This window comes from Ailuropoda melanoleuca, chromosome 13, assembly GCF_002007445.2.
Source record: "Ailuropoda melanoleuca isolate Jingjing chromosome 13, ASM200744v2, whole genome shotgun sequence".
NCBI lineage: Eukaryota > Metazoa > Chordata > Mammalia > Carnivora > Ursidae > Ailuropoda > Ailuropoda melanoleuca.
The window spans coordinates 57,212,190-57,233,480 of NC_048230.1; the positions used below are offsets into that span (position 1 = coordinate 57,212,190).

At 42.4% G+C, this 21,291-nt stretch overlaps 1 protein-coding gene across 3 annotated transcripts in view; it reads right to left on the reverse strand.

Moving 5' to 3' along the window:
• Nucleotides 1-5,142: 5,142 nt before the first annotated feature.
• CSE1L (chromosome segregation 1 like) overlaps nt 5,143-21,291 on the reverse strand; it is a 44,927-nt gene continuing 28,778 nt past the window's right edge. For all 3 annotated transcript variants that reach the window (XM_002912989.4, XM_034640908.1, XM_034640909.1), the window contains 13 exons: nt 21,127-21,211; nt 19,597-19,658; nt 17,191-17,327; nt 15,972-16,075; nt 14,253-14,350; nt 12,808-12,958; nt 12,459-12,667; nt 11,841-11,938; nt 11,663-11,748; nt 11,042-11,123; nt 9,492-9,638; nt 8,524-8,755; nt 5,143-7,634 (listed from right to left, as the gene is read on the reverse strand). In XM_002912989.4, the coding sequence (XP_002913035.1) occupies nt 7,545-7,634; nt 8,524-8,755; nt 9,492-9,638; nt 11,042-11,123; nt 11,663-11,748; nt 11,841-11,938; nt 12,459-12,667; nt 12,808-12,958; nt 14,253-14,350; nt 15,972-16,075; nt 17,191-17,327; nt 19,597-19,658; nt 21,127-21,211 (1,581 nt within the window). In that variant the 3' untranslated portion in view covers nt 5,143-7,544. The remainder of the gene's footprint in view (nt 7,635-8,523; nt 8,756-9,491; nt 9,639-11,041; nt 11,124-11,662; nt 11,749-11,840; nt 11,939-12,458; nt 12,668-12,807; nt 12,959-14,252; nt 14,351-15,971; nt 16,076-17,190; nt 17,328-19,596; nt 19,659-21,126; nt 21,212-21,291) is intronic.

A 21,291-nucleotide genomic window follows, 5' to 3' on the forward strand; every position in this document is an offset into this window, starting at 1 on the left:
TGGGAAGCGAGCCCCAGGACAGGGGTGCACAGCTTGTTTGCTTGAAGGTAGTTTAACATTGGAAACTTCCATCACTACCATCTCTGGCTTAAGGGCTTAAATGTCTGTGTGCCCTTAAAAACAGACTTACTTGCCATAAATGGATTTTTTAAAGCACTTGAACATTTCCTGGATTGGCAGGGAGAAGTTAGCCAGTTTTCCTCAATAAGTTTTTAAAAGAAATGGTGGGTTCGGGGCGCCTGGGTGGCACAGCGGTTAAGCGTCTGCCTTCGGCTCAGGGCGTGATCCTGGCGTTATGGGATCGAGCCCCACATCAGGCTCCTCCGCTATGAGCCTGCTTCTTCCTCTCCCACTCCCCCTGCTTGTGTTCCCTCTCTCGCTGGCTGTCTCTATCTCTGTTGAATAAATAAATAAAATCTTTAAAAAAGAAAAAAAAGAAATGGTGGGTTCTTCTAAGAGGCAATGGCTAATTCAGAGATGGGGGCCAAGGGGGTTTCAATTCATGAAAGCAGCACAACGGTCGTCTTGGAGCTTCTTGTCCCTCTATATACTTGCAGTGCTGTGTTTATTGGATACAGAGGGGGTATATATAGAATATGTGAAACGGTAAATGTGTGAAAGCACCTTATTCTAATTAGACTTCTTTGTAATTTAAATGGCATCCATATTTTATTAGCAAAATTATATATATTTTAAGAAATTTGTAGTGCTTTGCTTAATGTGTACTTAATAGCCCAAGTTTAATTTTTTTAAAAAAGATTTATTTTAGAGTGAGTGAGCCCCATGCATGCATGCAGGGGCAGAGGGAGAATCTTCAAGCAGACTCCCTGCCGAGCGCAGAGCCTGACACGGAGCTCGATCTCATGACCCTGACATCATGACCTGAGCTGAAATCAAGAGTTGGCCACTTAACCAAATGGGCCATGCGGCCAAGTGCTGCCCCCACCCCCACGAGTTTAATTCTTAAACTATATTTCCTTTGGGGGCGCCTGGCTGGCTCAGTTGGTGGACCTTATGGCTCTTGATCTTGGGGTGGGAGTTCGAGTCCCCAGGTTGGGTGTAGAGAGCACTTAAAAATAAAATCTTTCTAGTAAAATATCTCCTTCCCAGTGTTCCCACAGATATTCATCAAAACCTACTTTGACGGACATACCCACTAGGCCTGCAATGACAATGCAGTCTTTAGTGGGTTTTTTTAATTGAAAAGTAAATTGAGGGGTGCCTGGGTACCTCAGTCATTTAAGTGTCTGCCTTTGGCTCAGGTCATGATCTCAGGGTCCTGGGATCGAGTCCCACATTGGGCTCCCTGCTCAGTAGAGGGATGAGGGTCTACTTCTCCCTCTCCTTCTGCCTTGTCCCTCTTGCTCATACTCTAATAAATAAAAATCTTTTGAAACCCTCTTATTTTTTTTCCATCCCCTTTCACACAGGGGTCCCCCCCCCAAGATTTTATTTGTCAGAGCACAAGCAGGGGGAGTGGTAGGCAGAGGGAGAAGCAGGCTCCCTACTGAGCAAGAAGCCTGATGTGGGACGTGATCCCAGGGGTCCTGGATCATGACCTGAGCCGAAGGCAGATGCTCAACCGACTGAGCCACCCATCACACCTGGTTCTTTTCCTGATCAGATGTGCAGTGCACGTGAAACGGTGCTGTTAGGAAGTTGAGCAGGGCCAGGAGGCAGGCAGGATCAGAGAGGCCAGCACCCGCCCCACAGAAGCCTTCGGGCTCTGGTCAGCGTCAGCTCATCACGGGTGTCCCCGCTTAGGCTGCAGCAGGAGCAGCAGTGAGTCTCCCTGTGACCTCGGACAATGCTGAGCGTGGATAGATTAGTGAGCAGTTGGTCCCATTCTGGAACGAGGACCTATCCAAATCCTGTCATTGTTCAGACTGTGTTCTTCTGTGGTATCTGCCTTTTTAATCATGTATTTCCTCTGGTTCCCCAAAAGGCCTCCCCAAGGAAGAGCCAGAGATTTTCTAGGGTTTGGAAGCCCCTTGGGCCTTTGTTATTCTCTGCAAATATCCACTGGAGTTCTGTGGCTGCTGTGTGTCTTGTATGCTGAACCTGTGCTGCCCGGTTTGGGAGGGCTTGCCTGAAACTTCTCTGGGCCCTAATGGGACACTCCTGTCTGGTTGGCTCCTTGGACTCAAGGACAAGAGCAATGTAAATGTGGTCGGAGGGTGAGCCAGAACCCACCTAAGGAAACCAGAACGGTACAGACCTCCCCTAGCCTAGGGCAGGACGACATGCTGGTTTTCAGCTGTGTTGAATGGCTGACTTTGGGGAGTTAGAGCCAAGAGGGTTTTGTGCCCTGAAAGCCCCAACTCTTTCTGAGATGGTGTGAAAAACTTAGTCATTGCTCACTTTGGCCAGGTAGCCAAGGGCCTGCCTGAGGGAGCAGCATGGTAGAGGGTCGACAACCATGTGGACCACGGCTTCTGGGCCATGAAGAGATCACCTCCTGAAGGTCCAGGGCGCAGTGACGTAGGTGTGCAGATATTTACATGTGGCGGAGTTGCTGGCTGGAGGCCTTCACCAGCGGGCAGGGCAGCATGCTGAACTAGACGGCTGTGCGAGCTAGTGACAAGGAGAGCTAGCGGCCAGGGTGTCAGTCCTGACCTGTCATCACCTCTCTGCTGAGACCTCAAGTGATTTCACCTCTGTGCCTCAGTTTCTTTATCTGTAAATTGGAAAATCACTTCTCTCACACCGTTAAGATAATGCATGTCAGTAGCTGCTCAGAGCACCTGGTGCCGGAAAGGCTTCGTACCCACCTCCAGTGGCTCTTACCGCCCGTCACGGAAGCCGGCCGCTCCTGGTCTGCCCTCTGGGCCCACCTACTCAAGGCAGCCGTCGGAGAGGACTTTGCCCGATTCCATGCTGGATTTGTGGAGTCCTAATCTTGCTTGTTCTGTCCTCTCCAGCTCTCACATCTTCCCCCGGGGATGTGGGCCCCAAGCCACTGCAAGTCTCTGAAGAAAAACTGTAGTGACAGATTCCATGAGAGCAATAATTTGTGTCTGTCTCTGCTGGAACTGTAGGGAGTGGATGCGTTTTGAAAGAGGTCCGTTGAGGCCCACAGCTCCTAGTGGGCCCTATCTTGCTGTCTCCCTTTGGGCAAAACCAGAGCTGTTAACTGCACGTGCGCCTTCTGAGGCCGTGAAGCTCTAGAGCGCTGCTCCCCAGCAGGGCGCACGGCTTTACCAGGTCCGTGTCTCTCTCCGATGGATTCACTTTTCCTTCGCTTTATCCTAATCACTGCCCATCAGCTTAAGCACTGAGCATCCTCTCACGTGGTGGAGGGCTGTTAAAAGGTTGCTAGGTCCCATTCCAGAGTTTCTGGTGTAGTAGGTCTGGGACTCAAAAACGCGTATTTCTAATTTCCTAGGTGACGTTGTGGTACTTTGAGAACCACCGTCCTAAGCAGTCACATCGCCAGTGGGTTTTTTCTAATCTAGAATACAGAACTACGAATGATAGCTGTTCCTTTCGAAAGCTTCACAAATGGCTTCAGATCATTTTGAGAAATGCTGCCTCGGAATTAAATGGAAGGCACCTGTGGTCCCGCTGTGGCGGACACTCTCTCCCCTCGCTCCAGAGACTGCTGTCCAAGCTCAGAGCCAGTCTGTCCCTGGGACCAAAGGGAGTTTCCTGTGCAGCCTGTTCAGGGCGCCGGGGAGGACTGTGCAGCGGAGGATCAGAGGAGTCCGGGGTGAGGGGTTCACGTGGCTGGGGGTTTGGAATGCACAGGCGGGGGCAGTCAGGTCAGGTCTGCCGCCCCCGCTGTGCTGCGGCCTCTTGACGGGCATGCTCAGCAGGCACCACCGCAGCGACTTCCTCCTCCTCCGAGCCTGAGATTGGGAGTCCTGCCAGAGGCAGCACTCTCCCTCCACTCGGGGCCTCCGCAGTGGGGCCGCCAGCCTCCTAGGACACAGCTTGCTCTGCGGAGGGGCAGGACCTGGTGGATGCTGGGCTCTGCCTCCCGTTGCCCCGTGGACTCACCTGGGACACATCAGGAGGTCTTCTCAGCTGACGTTTGCTGCAGAAACCCAGCTACCTGGGGGCAGTCATCACATCCCCTCTACACTCAGAAGGAGTGACCCTAACTTCTTGCAAGGAGATGGACCTTTTTCTGATGCAAGGTAAATATGCTGCTTTTTTCCTCAGGTCTCCCACGTCCCCATTAAATGGTCTCCTTTTTGCAGCACTGACCTACCTGTCGTGGCTCTTTCTTCACGCGGACAGTGCTTCCCTGTTGCCGCGTTTTTCTCTCACGTCGTCTAATTGAGAAGGGAGGAAACCCGGAAATAGGTAAATGACGTCATATTGTTTATGACTGCCTTCTCCAGCCACACGGGAGCATTTCAGAAACAGCCTTTACCACCTATCACGCAGCAAGCCCACAGAAGGGCAGGTGGGTGAGGGGCGCTGTCCACCCAGCGGCAGTGCGTACCTGTAGCTTTAACCAGGGCTTCTCAGCTCTTTTAGAGAATCCACTAGCAATGACCAACTTATTTTCAACGGGTCCATCCATGAAGCTCCTTTGCCCTACAAAAGAGCAGTCCCTTTGCATACCCCAGGGTGGTCCCAAAGACACATCTGGGCCAACCAGTACTCAAGTACTGTTTCTCACTTGTCCCCCTTTAAAAGAGACCTACAGATAAAGCCCAGGGGAGGAACGGAGCGCCCCCTCCTGTGATAGCATGTCAGTGAAGGGAAAGCAGGCACGTCAGAGTGACCTTATCATTGCTAGTGAGGACAAGAAACAGTGGCCAAAATTGAAGATAGAATCAAAAAATGTCATTACTGGGAGAAAACGAAACAAAAACCTAGGAGGATACAAGAAGCGTGACCTAGATTCTTACTTTTCACAGCAGAGAGGGTGATCTGCCAGTCAAACAGATGAGGAAGAAGTAAAGGCCCCGGGAGCTGAAAGCTGTTGACTCCGAGAGTAGAAGGTGGAAGGCTGCCATTCCGTTACCACAAATGCTAACAGTTGGACTAAACCCAAACTGGTTACGGCACGCGAAAGACAAAATGACCAGTGTGGGTAGGGCTGTGTTATAGAGATTGGCATGAAACTTTCCACAGCACGGCTGCTTAGTAATTCCACCATCAGGAAGCAGAGACAGACTGACGCATAAAGAATGTTCACCTCAAGATTTTATCATTTCCAACAGTAGTTGTAATTATTTAAATTTGGTGATATTTACCAAGTAAATATTGTTAAATGTTTGTTTTTCAAAAAGCATACAAAATTATAAATGATCTCAACGTTAAGGGGGGGAAACCAAAATATCTGAAGGTAGGAATATGAATTTTTAATTTTTTTCTGTATTTACCAAATTTCCAACAAAGAAAATACATTTATAATCAAATGTTATTTTTGAAAATCAAGCTGTTAAAAGGGGAGATGTGCTGGAACAAAGAATCTGTGGGCCCAGCAGGAGACTCTCATGAGGAACTTTGCAAGTTAGAAACATTTCCCCTGTGTCTAAAACTACCTTGGGGGGTGAGTGCCTTACCTGGGCTGGGACTCTTCTGGAAAGTCTTTCCACCATCCCCACCCCCCCAGAACTACAATGCTACTGGTAAGATAGAGCAGTGTTCTGCACCTCCTCCAAGACCACCCTAAACAATCAAATAGCTGCTTTTATTTGTACTTACTCTGTATATGTTCTCTGCTTAAACTATGCCTTTTTACATCTTACAACCGTCCTGAAGGTGATTACTCTCATTTTTCAGAAGAAGAAATCGAAGTGGAGAGGCTGAGTCATTTGCTCAAGGTCACACATAGCAGGTGCGGAGTAATTCAAACCCAGGTTGGCCCAATCTCAAAGTATGAACCCAACTCTTTATATCCAGAAAGAACTGGCATCACCACTGTGGAAGTCACTAAGACCTGTCAAAAACTCACTGCATACCAGCTCTTAAAATCTTTAAAAGCTAGGTAAACTTAGATGATGGAATAAGAAACCTCCATTTAAAGCATTTTTAAACATTAGCAGAATTAATGACTTGTGCCAAGTCAAGGAAAGGTACCAGTCTTCCTGTTCAGAAACTATTTTAAAAGGCGCATTTATAAAGACAAACCCTCTTCTCAATTGTTCTAGAGGGAAAAAAATTCACAACCTGCTCAGTCCTCTGAGGTTAAGATGCTGAAGCATGAGTTGTCTGCGACAGGATGTGCTGTGTATTTACTTAACTTCCCGAACAGTGCCCGACAGGTGCAGTCAGAGCTCATGTAATAAGTAGCAAGCACAAACCACCACCAACTGTTTTCCATTCTAGACTTCTTACCTGTATTAAATTATACTTCAAAAGTAGATCCCAATACTATCTCAATATCCTGCCAGTGACCACTTAAATAGTAATATGATTTAATGCTTCCATTACTATGTCAAGACAAAAAGGAGTAGACTGGTACAAGAACACTTAGATTAAGCTGGAGGGTTTCTCACGCAACGCTACAGAAACAGCATGTGAAGAAAAAACAGTCAGGTGCCTGAGTTATAGAAGAAATCACTGATGTGTGCAGAAGGAGATTGTAGTTTAATCTGCACTGAACAGACAACTCCAGCAGAAGTAAACTATGCCTCTCAATTGAGAGAGTCTGATTACTCCCTAAAAACTATCTGTTCTAGAACCTACCCAGGCATCCTTGTTTGCTAGCGTACACCCACTCCCGTGGCTCATCCTAGACCTCAGGTTCTAACACGCTGTGCTTTGGAAAGTTCCAAGTAACCGCCAATCTGCAGATAAGACAGACACTCTCAAAAAGGGCAAACATCGATGCTGTCTGACGTACTCAAGAGCCTGGTGAAGCCCGGCAGGGCATTTCTCCCCGATCCACAGAGGGAACCATCCAGCCCAGAGTTCATGCTGCTGCCTAGAAAGGGGTCCAGAAAAGTTCTAATAGATAAGCCCCATACCTGTATTAATGTTCCCTTTCCCTGGTAAGGAATGACTAACCTGTGTTTAAATTTCAATTTTTTAAGTTCTTCACTATAATAATATCAGCACCAAAAACCTGTCTTTAAGATGTTCTTAGTTCTTAGATACATATTTGAGGGCTTTTTAAGAAAATTTCTGATTAGATTTATAACTATGAAATGTGCATTTCTTGGCAAGTTACACCAGTGATTCTTTACTTATTCACATTTCCAATAAAAGCTTAAGGAAACGACAAAAATACAAAGGAGGAGAGAAACACAAATGGCGATGCCTCAAAACAATTTAGTAACAGAAAAGTCTCCACGCTCAGTGTCCGTCGAAATTAAAGTTATCCCAACAGTGCAAACGCTCAACTCATGATCACCACATACTGAACTTGCCCCTGCAAACTGGAAAGTCACCCACTTCTATTTATGATCACACAAACCACCTAATTTGCTCAAGGTTCAGCTTAAAGCAACATTTAATATTCTTTACAAGATGGAATTTGTGACAAGTTCAAAAGGAAAACTTGCTTTAATGCAGCTGTGCTCAGACGTCTGTGGGATTTCCTCAGAAACCATCCTGGGCTTAGCCAATCTGGAAAATGCAGTTCAAAGCAGTGTCACGCTGGCCGCCTGAAGGTACCCTTGGAGATACTGGAGTGCCTCCGCGTTGAGGCTGCTGCTCACCATCGATGGAACCTGCAAGAGATGGGAACCTGCTGGAGATCCCAACAATCCAGCACACACCCCATCTCCAGAACCACCCCAGCCTGGAAGGGCAGGCCGTCACCAGGGACTCCTGCAGGGATTCTCAAGGATCTCAACTGCTTTATGCCTTCAGAACTGGGTAGGTCTAAAAAGCAGATCCATAAGGAATTACTGCTGTTCAGTGTGGAGTGGCATTGTGGGGATTAAAAAAAAAATCCTTATTGGTTAGTGATGCATCATTAAGTACATACAGGTGATAGGACATGATGCCCAAGGAGAAACAAATGCAATAAGAATGGCAGAATAGTGGTAATTTTTGAAGGTCCGTATGTGAAAGTTCATTATGCTCTTTCTATGTTTGAAGTTTTCCATAATAAAATACTGAAAAATACACATTTTATCAGATAATCTGGAAGATTCTGTAAAAGGTGCTGGATAATGCAACTCTACAGCCATCATGTTTACACTCCATGATCCAATATTTGAGTATGTTGTAGTTAAAAAAAAATGCCTACACTTTAATAGAAGAATTATTTCAATCTGGGAAATAAATACATTTCTGTTCAAAGGGTTTTAGAGCACCTGGCTGGCTCAGTCGGAAGAGCATGTGACTCTTGATCTTGGGAGTCGTGAGTACAAGCCTCATGTCAGGTGTAGAGATTACTTAAATAAATAAAAAGTGTGTGGGGCAGAGGTGAGGGGCGTTTTATCCCGCTTTGTCCTTATTCCAAAAGTCACTTGCTTAAAATCTACTTACAGCTCAGCATTTTTAACAAAAAACAAAGGCCTAACTATAGGCCCCAGAGTGAAATGCTACCTTTTGCCTTCCCAGAATGGCAGCCGTGAATCAGAGATTTCTGATTTCTGACAACACACTTACCCTTCCTGGACAGGCGGTAGACAGCTTGTGAAGTGACTGCGCCAGGTGAATTTTGGGATTGTTCACCATGGGACCTACAGGATCATGCTCTTTTTTCCCAGCAAATGCCAACTGTGAGAAGGCGGTCTGATACCCTGGTGTATCTTCGATGTCAATAAAATGTTCTTCATCAGGAATGGTATCATCTTCAGGTAACTCAAAAAGGCCAATCAGAGACTGTAATAAAGGAGTCCTGGATTTGAAGCAAGCAAGCAGACAAAAAATCAAGTGAATACTTCTGAAGACTTAAACAAAAAGCAATTCCTCAGAGAGATACAGTCTCAAGAGCTGCAAGGGACCTCTGAAACGGAAGACGGACATCAGTTCTTAAACCTGTCCTCCAGAACCACTCTTCACTTCTTTTTGGCCACAGCACGCCAATTTCCCTTTTGGAAACTACTCCATCCTCAGAGCCATCCAGCTGGCTGCAAGGAGAGAAGGCCATGTGATGGAAGCTAAATCTGAGATTCACTGCTGCTAAAAGTTAGTCAGAGGAAATAGGCCTCGAATCATCAGATCCCTTTTTAGAAGAGGGTACCTGAGCGAACCCAAAATGAGGCAAGGTTCTCAGAAGAGGTCGAGAAAAGCCAGGAGCACCAGTCATCGAGGACAAGCTCTTTTAGCCTATTCAATTTCTCCACTTAAAGATTTAAGCCAGTTTAGTTGGGTGTGTGTCACGAACAATCCTAGAGGTCATGCAGACCAGCAACTTTCACCAGATTCTCAAAGAGGCACATGAACCCTCTCCAATAAAGTTAAGAATCAGGAAGCCTCTTTCTAGGCCCAGAAGGACCCACATGTCCTGTCTTGGATCTGATGGCTGCTGGTGGAGAACCTGAGATCAGAACCCAATTCTCAGACAAGCTTGTTTAATTTTGCAGTCATAAGGGAAGGAAGCTGTAATTCCCAAAATTTTATGGAGCACTTACCATAGCTTGGTATACTCTGTGTCCATCATTGGGGGACATTCTGTTAGTAATTTCGTTATGCCAACCGCACAAATCTTTTTCTCTACATTTCCAGATACTTTCTGAATTTCAGGAATTATGATTTTTTCCAAAACCATTCCAAACATTCTATTAAAATAAAATATTAGACTATCACTATAATTAAACCGTGAAATACTTCGATGTTATTTACACTCACTCCTTAGGGCTACTACTTTTGGTCAGCTGAATGGCAGAGACCTAGAGATGACAAAGCAACAATGAAACCTCAAACCTTGACCCTGTGGCCAAGTGCTGCCAACAGCTTCTGTGAAATACTAAAGTCTGTGCTCATGTGGAATCTTCACAGCCACCTTTCTGCCTCATGGTTTTGGTTTTTTTTTTTTTTAATCACTCAAGAAATCTTTGAAAAATTAGAAATTAGATAAGAGAAAGAAGAATAAGAATTACCCATCACCCCACTATCCAGTAATAACTAGTTTTAACATTACTGGATTATAAACTTCCCCACTTCCTATGCTTACGTACCTTTAAGGGTATACATTTTTTTTTTAAAAGATTTTATTTATTTATTCATTCGACAGAGATAGAGACAGCCAGCGAGAGAGAGAACACAAGCAGGGGGAGTGGGAGAGGAAGAAGCAGGCTCACAGTGGAGGAGCCTGATGTGGGGCTCGATCCCATAACGCCGGGATCACGCCCTGAGCCAAAGGCAGACGCTCAACCGCGGTGGCACCCTGGTGCCCCTAAGGGTATAAATGTTAATGACCATATTGTAAAAATTACTTAGCCAACACTTTTAATATGTTGTTGGAAACATCCTAAAAGCAAAGTTTTTCATGATACTAAATGATGTAAAATTCTGTTTCTACTTCACTAAAATTCCCTGAAGTGGAAATAGTGGGTATCAGAGATAACTGGACATTTTAATGCTCTAAGGTAAAGAATGCGTATTTTTTGCTTTTTAGAAAGATCACACCAATTTACCCACTAGCAGTTCATGAAACCGATTTCCTCACAAACCTCTACGGCTGGAAAGCGTATTTTCTGGTACTACTTTTTCAGGCTAATTCATTTTTTATATCTCAGTCTGTAATTTTTTTTGATATAATACCAATATAGGGATCTCACTTGAGTTTCTTCTCCAAATTGTTCTCTATCATTTCTTTCTATCCTTCCTTTCTCTATGAAATGGGAAATACCACCTAACTACATTCTTTGTATATACGCTAAGTGAAAAGCGATTTTTCACCTGAAAAAAATCATACTACCGGCCTTAACAAAGGCAGGCTCCTGGAGACAACCCCAACCATCCAGAATCACAGAACACTGGCTGTGTAGAAAGGGGGGTGGGAGTTAGAAAAATGTTTGCAGGGATTTTCTTCTTTGCAACTCAACAGTCCTAAGAATATTTTAAAAACCACCAAGAACTATAAAAACATCTATAAAACAGAAATACTGGTTTGTGCTAAAAGAGGTCAATTTTTTTGCTTTAAAAAACAAAATACAGTAAGTAATAAAAACAAACTTACTTTGGTTGTATGCCATCAAATATTTCTTGCAGTGCCAGCGCCCCATATTTTATGCAATACAAATTAATAAAGACTAAGAAGCCTGTTGAAAGGAGATGCAGGTCAGTACAGAGGCCTCACTACACTAAACAAGCAATTCAGCCCAAGTCTGCCATGTGAAGTAGTCATAATCATTAAAACCAATGGCTAACTTTGGCATCAATATTTGCCTTTATTATGCAATTAACATATAGTACGGACAATGTTTTGATATCTAAACTTACTTTGGAACACAATATATTTGAAACGGACTTAGTATTTGGAGAATACAAACATCTTAAAAATATTTTACAGAAAAAGCTTATAAACTGATGAAAACATTTACATATAACCATAAAGGCTAAAGGTTTTAGCTACTTTCCCTCATTATTTCTGTAAGAAGAGCCAAATGATTTTAATTTTTTTTAAGATTTTATTTATTTATTTGACAGAGAGAGTGCACAAGACAGGGGGAGAGGCAGAGAGTGGGAGAAGCAAGCTCCCCACTGAGCAGAGAGCCCGAGCAGGGCCCTGGGATCATGACCCAAGCCAAAGGCAGACACTCAACCAAATGAGCCACTCAGGCACCCCAATTTTACTTACTCTTGATAAACTTTGTTGTTTTGGAATTCTGAAGTCTTTGGAATAGCAGAATGAAGATTTGCTTCCTGTACTGATCAACTGACTCGCTGAAGAAGTAAATAAAAGCAACAAGTCAGCCTCTTCTGAGTACCCAACAGTCTCTGAGTAATCGTACGGTGAGGGTTACACGCATACTCACGGAGGCATGTGCTCTATTATACTGTTCAGAAGATAAAAACCTTGGTGGTCATTGGCTTTGGATGCAATGAGCTTCTGGAAGACACCTAATAACCCAGGCTACAACAAAGTAGATCAAATATAATGTTCAGTTAAAGAGGCAAGGATTAACTGTTCCAAAAGTTACACTTTTAAGTTTCAAAACAATTGTTACTTTCAGAATTTGAGGATATTTTACAACAAATGGTATATATAACTCTGATATAAACAAAGTTCATATGTATGTTGTTTTAATAATATATGTAAAATAAAAAAAACAAAAGTTACACTTTTAACAGGTGATGTTTTGGGAAAAGGGTGCGTGCTGTAATAATTAGCATTTTTGCTTTTGTTCCTACTTCTGAAGCATAGAGAGAAAATATCCCATCAAAATAAGCCTTATCACTGTTTTTGAAATTAACCTATTTGGCTCTATTATTTTCTACCATGGAGATAGAGGATACCTAATTGTAATAAAATATACATTAGTATTTTCTACTGACTACTTTGTTACATTTAAGAATTTTTCAAAATCTGCCATCCTCAGTTTCTCTCCACGACCTTACAAAATGACAGCTACATCAAAATAAATCCCACTCACAATTTTGTCAGCCGCAGCACTTGCTATCGTGTTTGAACCACGTTCTAAGAACGCTTGGAGAAGCCTCACTAGAGCAGGGATATTTCCTGTTCTTTCCCAAAGCACTGGCTGAAGGAGATGAGGAAATAAGGCCATATAAGAAGACGGGATATCATTTTTGTGTGTTTCCAGAAGCAAAGACATCACTTGAAAGACGTATGGAATAAATTCTGTTGATAAAAGTAAAAACAGAGCTGTCAGCTTCATTACTAACGGCTCCCACAAAAAGGCACATACTTCATAGGCACGCTCCATTTTATTAGCCACTTTATAGTTTTATTCAGTAAGAAACAAACTTCTTTTAACTTACCTTGTACGTCATTTTGTAAAATTTCAGTAAACACCAGAAACAAAGCCTCCTCAAAATTTACAACGGCAGCAGGGTTAGCTTTACAAGTTATTCTTATGGACAAACATATCGCTTCAAACATGTAGTGATTAAAGTGAGGTTTGCTTGGGTTCTGAAATGAAAAACAGAAAATTTATGACTCTCCAATAAGCCAAGTGATTATATTAAATAACTAAAAATAAAACACATACACCTATCCTTTCAAAAACACATTGAGAGGCCATCTTTTAAAAACATCAGTATTAAAAAAAAAAAAAACCAACATCAGTTACACTTGCCTGCATACATGTTTAAGTTTTATGTGGACTTTAACATTCAGAAAATAAAACAATACTAATGCCTATTTCTTTGGATTATTTTTTATGGGCAAAAGTCCACTATGAAAAATAATTCAAGTCACAGGGAGATGACTACACAAGCTTCAGTTCCCAGCGCTATAAGGAACTGGTCTTAAACCCGTGTGCTCTCCTAGAGCCATCCCTGTAAGCGGTGGTAGAAGAAACGAGCAGGGACATGTTCAGTCCTGGCTATGCCCCTAGCCTTGTGTGGGACCTTAGGCAAGCCTTAACCTCTGTGGGTCTCAATGTCTGTATCTACAGAGTGACGCTACTGTCTATCAGTGGTTTTCAGTTTTTAAAGCAACATAACCCTATTTTCCATCGAACAAAATCCTTCTTGGAAGGCTACCATATGAAGTTGACGAACTCAGAAGATTGGGGTGGGGGACAGGGGAAGACCCAATGTCTCTTCTCTCTCAATCCTCCAAGGCCCAAAGCAGTCCAACACCCTTACCAGAACTCAGTGGGAAAATGATCACTGTTCTCCAAAGTGCCTGTAACGGTTCTATAAATTTATCTCCTTTCCATAGAGTAATTAGGAACAGGCACCTCAAAAAGAATTTTGGCAGCCTTAAGCTTTTATTTTCTAAATCTTAGTATTAATAAATATGAATCAAAATATCTATAAAATTTTCGATCAAAGGAATGGACTTTACATGGGGGAAATAAGAGTAAAGGAGATCAGACACAAGGGACTACACCATTGTATAAAAGTCTGAGTAGCCTTTTTTGTGTTCATTTGGTACAAAGCCTGCTATCCTCCACCTAAGATCATTTCAGATCAATTATCTGTACTTTGTCAATTTTATTCAATGAAACATACTACTTTTAAATGAGAATAATTCAAATGAAACATTTTAAAGTTTCTGGCCCTACACTTACAAAGGCAAGTGCTGCAGTGTCTCCAATCTAATACCTCCCCGCACTTTCAAAAGGTATGTAACTGTTGGTCACGAAGAATCCAGAGAACTTTTCTTAAGCCTGACCCACTGCCAGAGAGTTCTGAGGCTCAAACAGTTTGGACCATAAATTAAAAAGCAACTGTACTTTAAAAACTGGTCTTGTTACCTTACTAACAGCTAACAGCTTCTGTGTAAGCTGAGTGATGAGGGTGGGGATATAGGGGATTATGGCTTCTTGTAGGAGGGAAAAACTTCTCATGATAGCTGTAAAATATAAAAACAGCAAGAACAAATAGTTAAAATTCAGAACAAAACAGTGATTAGGGAAAAAAAAAAAAGTCCAGACTCATCAAAATTTTAAGACCCTTAAGCAACCCCCAGATAGCTCTCTATATTTAAAAACAATCTAAATTTCCTTTCCTTTCAAAATTACGCCAAGGACGGACACCAAAATTTAGCTACTTTCAGAAGGCCTAAGGTATAAAAGAAAAAAGGGACAATAAGAAATAATAAGTGACTAAAGAGGCAAACACCGAGCAGGAGGAAGTGGTAGAATGACCGGGGAAGGGTGGGGGACAGTAGCTGAAGGGAGTACAATTTCCAGTCTCTTTCAATTAGAAACCAGTGGCAGGTAATGTTTAGCCCTCGCCAAATGGACACATCACAGCCTACCAAAAACTGAGAGAAGACCACGTGCCCATCTCCCTCCAAAAAGAGAGATCAGGAGCCCAAGAAAAATCTAAAAATACATATAAAGCTACAAAGGGTCAACACTACAAGAATACTGCTCATTAATAGATGCCTAAAAACATTTGGCATGGGAGACAGACACAGTATCAAGCTAAAACCTACGTAATTGCTTCCGCACAAGTTGAAGAGACGTTTACCAAGTACAGCAGCTACTGCAGTCGGGCACAGAGGATAGAAAGTTATCCTCTCTCGCCTCCTAAACTTTGCCATGTTTCTTCTCCCTGAGCCAGACTCCCGTTCCAGCTAGCTAACCACTGCGTATCCCTCACTCCCTAGACAAAGCGATCCCTAAGCTGGGTCAACGGGTTTGAGAATGGATCAGTGCCCCTCCTCTGGGCTGCCAGAGTCTGTTCACTCACTCATCCAACAGTACTTATTGAGAAGGTATCACATCCGGGTGCTCTCGCACACCCTAGGAACAATAACGAGACTACACACCAGTGAACCTCACAGAAATGGACATGAAACAACAGCAGTCACGCATCACCGTTGGGAGAAGTACGGTGCTGAAAACACACAAATACACACCTAGACACACTCTTATCCACACATATAAACACATGTACACACACATACACAACATACCCCAGGGGCCTGACCCGCCATCAGGGACAGTTTATTTGAAAAGCATTTCCTATGAGTCAGACACAGCTGGGCTGTTGGAATCCAACAGTGACTAACACTGCCCCTGAAGTCAGAGCTGTCACCGCGACGCTCTCCCAACGTAGCAACAGGCAGGTGCTTACAGCTGCCTGTGTTCTTGGCAGTAGCTCTACGGAGGCAGGATGCACGTGGAGCCTAGCAAGTATACCCGGCTTTCACGCCAAGACCTAGCCTAGCATGCCAGCAATAAAAGTCTGATCTGATCTCTGCCATCAAGAAAGTCAATCTAGGGAAAGAAAAAGGGAGTCTGCTATTTTTCCTTTAACAAGAGGAGCTCTATATCAAAATAGGGTAAATTTTTTTTCTGAAAACACTGTTAACAAAAGATTTTCCATTTATATCTAAACCTACCTAATGCTTAGCCAACAGTATCTGGTTCAGAGACTATGTAACCTGAAGTGCAACTCAGAGCATTCACCCCTGTAATCGGAGATGGGATTCTTACAGTCTGTACACCAGGGAAACGGCCTACCTTTCATAATATATTCATTTTCTGAAGAGCCAGGAAGTGTGAGAGCTTTGAAAAGGTTTGTTAGCAGAATCTCAACAAACGGTGCGATTTCTGCGGCTGTAAAGCTATAGATGAAAAAACAGCTTTCAGTCACTGCCAACTCTTGAGCTGATCACTCTGGAATACCCTTGGGCAACCACTAAATGACACTTCTTGGCATAAAAGCGAGCCATCTCCCACCACTGACAATCAACAGACAGCTTAGGAAAGCAACTGTTTACATGTGTTCATGTTAAGTTCCTAAAAAGGCATATCTGGGATCAAACACAAACCAAAATCCAGGCAAACCTGACATCATCTAAAGCTGTTCAGGTCACCCTTGCTTCATACCTATCAGCACTGAGAACACAGCTCAGACTCTCGGGGTCTCAGTCATCTGCTTTTCCTGGAGCAGGTGCATAAATTCTGCGTGAGTTCTGGGCCTGAAGACAGGTACTGGTTTGACTCACCTCAAAAGATGTCCTTTCAACCCTTAATTGGCTCTAAGAATATCTGCACTTCAAGTTCTTGATGAAGAAAAGAAACTAGAACTGTTTTCCGTCCCTTACCCTAAGCTCAGTTTCAAGAAATAACACTGCTGAAGGATGGCCTGAAAGACACGCAGACCATCCATTCCTCTACATTTTCTCCTTGGCTCAGGCCTGAAAAGCTACTCTGTGGGACCCTAGAGAACTGCTTTCACTCAGTTGCGTCCTATCTCCACACGGAGTAATAATGCAAAAACAGCCACGTAAAAACAACTTTGTCTCATGATGTTGCTAAGAACACTCCCTTAATGAAGGCCCATTTCTGAGCTGCCTTCTGAGTAACTGTTTAATTTTAATCTCAAGGACACTGAAAATTTTAACTCCCCAAGTTGCCCTCTATGCCTTAGTTGCAAGGAGAAAGCACATAAATTTCAGGAGTTTCTTTAACTCCTGTACAGGATCCTTGGACACCCATTTCTTTTTAGAATCTCACATTATTATCCTTTGTTCCAATTTCCTATATAACTTTTTGTCATCATGTATCTATTTTTAGTCCTTTTGGACTGAGACACAGAATAATGAGGGAAAAGTACACATTTATTTTTCAAACTACTAATGACATTATGGATATAGTCAAAGAGATCCTTGACCAGCACAGAACAGTTCCCACCCTAAGCTGAAAAAATACAAATGGCTTAGAATCAAATACTTACAGAGTGGTGTTGTTAGGCCCTCTCATGGTAAACAGCCTCTCAAGGGCATGTGCTGCATAAGTGTGAACAACAATACTTTCAGCTTGAAGGTGATTAATCAAGAGAGGAATAGAGACTAAAAGATGTTCTTTTGGTACCTGAAAAACACAGTCATATGCATGCTTTAACTCGATGCGATCTTAGAAGGGCTTGCTGATTCTGGAAAGTGTGTTTTTTCAGCTGTTACAATGGGAGACGATACGGTTGAGAAATCAGAACTTCTACTCCACATAATGGCTCAATTCACATTCACTTTTCCAATTCTCTTTCTCTGGGCATTAAACTATGGTCAGAGGAAAATCTTGTAGATAAAAACACACTGTAAAATAATAATATTATGGACAAGCAAACTAAGATTTCATTATTAAGAACCATACTTTTCACTAACAGGTATTTCTTGGCAAAGTCATTCAAGCTGTCTGTGCCTCATTTTCTCTTCTGAAAAAAGGGGTGGTGCAAAAATAAGAATACTAATCTTCACTAGAAACTTCTGGGGCGCCTGGGTAGCTCAGCCCATCGAGCGCCCGACTCTTGATCTCAGTCAGGTCTTAATCTCAGGGCGGTGAGTTCAATACCATGTTGGGCTCCATGCTGGGTGTGGAGCCTATGAAAAAGAAGGAAAGGAAGGAAAGGAAGAAAGGAAGGAAGGAAGGGAAAGGAAAGGGAGGGAAGGAAGGAAAGAAAGAAAAAATAAAAAAAGAAAAGAAAGAAGGAAAGACAAAGAAAGGCAGACAGACAAAGAAAGACAGACAGAAAGCTCTAAAAATTTAGAATTCACATTCATTACTCTTTAAAAGAGAATAGCTTCAGGGTGCCTGAGTGGTGCAGTCGGCTGAGTATCTGACTCTTGATCTTGGCGCAGGTGGTGGTCTCGGGGTCATGACATCGAGCCCCCCATCGGGCTCCATGTTTGGCACAGAGTCTGTATGACTCTCTCTCTTCCTCTCCCTCTGTGCCCCTGGCCCCTGCCGCATGCGTGCGCTCACTCACTCACTCTCTCAAACAAATCTTTAAAAATAAATAAATAAAACAAAATAAAGTTGAACAGCTTCATAAGGTTGTATGTAACCCTAGTAAATACATGCCAAAGAGATAAAAACTATAAATCACGAAATTACAGAATCACCCGCAAGAAATAAACTGTGAATATTCTAAGGATACTACACAACTATTAAAAAATGAACTACATTTACTAAAACGAGTACATCTCAAAAACAATATTAAGCACAGTAAAAAACAAAAACAAAAACACATGTAGAACAAACCTATTGCATGATATCATTTATATAAATAAAATTTTAAACCTATAGAATACTATGGGATGCCTGGGTGGCTCAGTTGGTTAAGTGTCTGCCTTCGGCTCAGGTCATGATCCCAGGGTCCTGGGATCAAGTCCCACATCGGGATCCTTGCTCAGCGGGGAGCCTTGCTTCTCCCTCTGCCTGCTCTGCCTGCCGCTCTGCCTGCCACTCCCCCGGCTTGTGCGCACTGGCAAATAAATAAAATCTTTTTTTTTTTTTTAAAGATTTTATTTATTTATTCGACAGAGATAGAGACAGCCAGGGAGAGAGGGAACACAAGCAGGGGGAGCGGGAGAGGAAGAAGCAGGCTCATAGCAGAAGAGCCTGATGTGGGGCTCGATCCCACAACGCCGGGATCACGCCCTGAGCCGAAGGCAGACGCTTAACCGCTGTGCCACCCAGGCGCCCCAAATAAATAAAATCTTAAAAACAACAACCAAAAAAACCTATGGAATACTACAGAATTTTTGTGGAAACAAGTATGTGATAAAACCATAAACACACATGAGGATGCAAGCAGCTAGAAGTACAATGTGAGAAACTCCACAAGATAAATGACCGGTTTCTCCAACAAATAATAGGCATATGAAAGGGGAAGGAGGAACTCTCTGTCATAAAATAAGACAAAAGACACAGGGGTGCCTGAGGGGTTCGGTTGGTTAAGCCTTCAGCTCAGGTCATGATCTCAGGGTCCTGGGATCAAGTCCCACATTGGGCTCCCTGCTCAGGGGGAGTCTGCTTCTTCTGCCCCTCCCCCTTGCCTGTGCACATTTTTTCTCTAATAAATAAATGAAATCTTAAAAAAAAAAAGACAAGACACATAATCAACCATAAGCAATGTGTATACCTTGTTTGGATCCCAATTTCTTATGAAAATCACCTTATAATGATTTTTGAGACAAAGGAGAAAATTAAGCATGGTCTGGAATCCCAAGTTTGTAAGAAGTTATTGTTTTGTTAGATGTGGACGGCAAATAGGACTGCACAGAAGGGAAGAGAAGCTGGTATACAATAAAACTCTTAAGAGATTAAGTGGCATACAACATATAAATCAAAAGCTACTTACTTGATTCCTAAAAATCATAATGTATTTGATACCATCAGCTTTAAGGACAGGAAATTCATTCACTATTAAAAAAATAAAGCCACAGTTATTTAAGCACTAAGGACTATTACTCCCAGATTGGTGACATTATCGGATTTTTGAAATATAGTTTGGTAACCAAAATGTCAAGTAATTGAAGCTTAATTAATTATATAAAGATCTACTCTGTAGCTATTCGTTCTGGTAAGATTATGATTAATTTTGTTTTCACCTCTTGTGAGTTTCATTACAAATGGACATGCACTTACTACTTACAGTAACTGAATAAAAATGATTCAGACCACAAGCTAATGACCATGTATCATCTTTTAGCTAGAAGTGAAGCTATTCTGAATCAAAAACATGTCTCTCAGGCTGGGATTTGCTTTAATGTATGTACTACCGAAGCAAGCACTGGCTTGGATTTCCTTTAAACTGCTCTAATGGTGGGAAAATAAATTAGTGAAGAAAGATAGAATATTGGTCAATTACTTAAAATTCTTAAAACTAAATGACAGTAAAACATGCAGGTCCATTACAACAGTCTCCCTTTTAGTGCATTTAAAATTTCCATACAGAAAGTTTTTTTTTTTTTTAATTTAAAGTAGGCCCCATGCACCACGTGGAGCCCAGCTCACATGACCCTGAGATCAAGACCTGAGCTGAGATCAAGAGTCAGACACTTAACTGACTGAGACACCCAGGTGCCCGCCATACAAAAAGTTTTTTAAAAAAGGAATATATAATGTATCTTTATCAACATACTTTCATAAACATAGGAAGTTATCCTTATCAGTTTAAAGTACTTCAAATTTACTTCAATTTTTAAGATTTCATTTTTCAAATGAGAAGGGAAAGAAAACTGAAGTATAATTCCTAGAGTAAGCAGCACCAGCAAAACAAAGCTGAGCTACAATTTCATCTTAGTTGTTCCTACTTTCCTTCTACATAAGCAACATCTTCTTTGAAGAAAGTTAATTTCAACTGGGCAAGATGTCGGGAAACCATTTGAGATTTTATTTAATAAAAGAAATAAGCGATGCCTGGGTGGCTTATTCGGTTAAGTGTCTGCCTTCAACTCAGGTCATGATCTCAGAGTCCTGGGATCGAGCCCCACGTGGGGCTCCCTGCTTAGTGGACAGCCTGCTTCTCCCTCTGCTCGTCCCCCTGCTCATGCGCTCTCTCTCTCTCTCTCAGATAAATAAAATCTTAAAAAAAAAAAGAAAAAAAAAAAAAAAGGAATAACTGCAACAAGGATAGGAGCCAATCTTTTGAGTATCATGGTGCTGCAGTGCCCCTATTATGACTTTTGCCATAATGTTACTTATTCTGTAGTATAAAATAACAATGCAGGGGTCCCTGGATGGCTCAACTGGCAGAGCATGTGAATCCTGATGTTCAGGGTCTTTGAGTGTGGCCACACGTTGGATGCAGAGATAACTTTAAAAAACAAAACAAAAAAAACCTCAAGTAAAAAGTGTAAGTGGCATAAAAATCTTTTCACAAACTCACCGTTAGCTGATTTTAAATCAGGGAGAATATGATTCACAAAGAACTCATTCAGGTTTACAAGTTCATTTGCTTGTGTAATTCCATGCTGAAAAACAAAATTTTTAACAGGGTAAATGACATGAAATACCTGTAACCATATGACACATAGAAAATTCAGGCAACTTT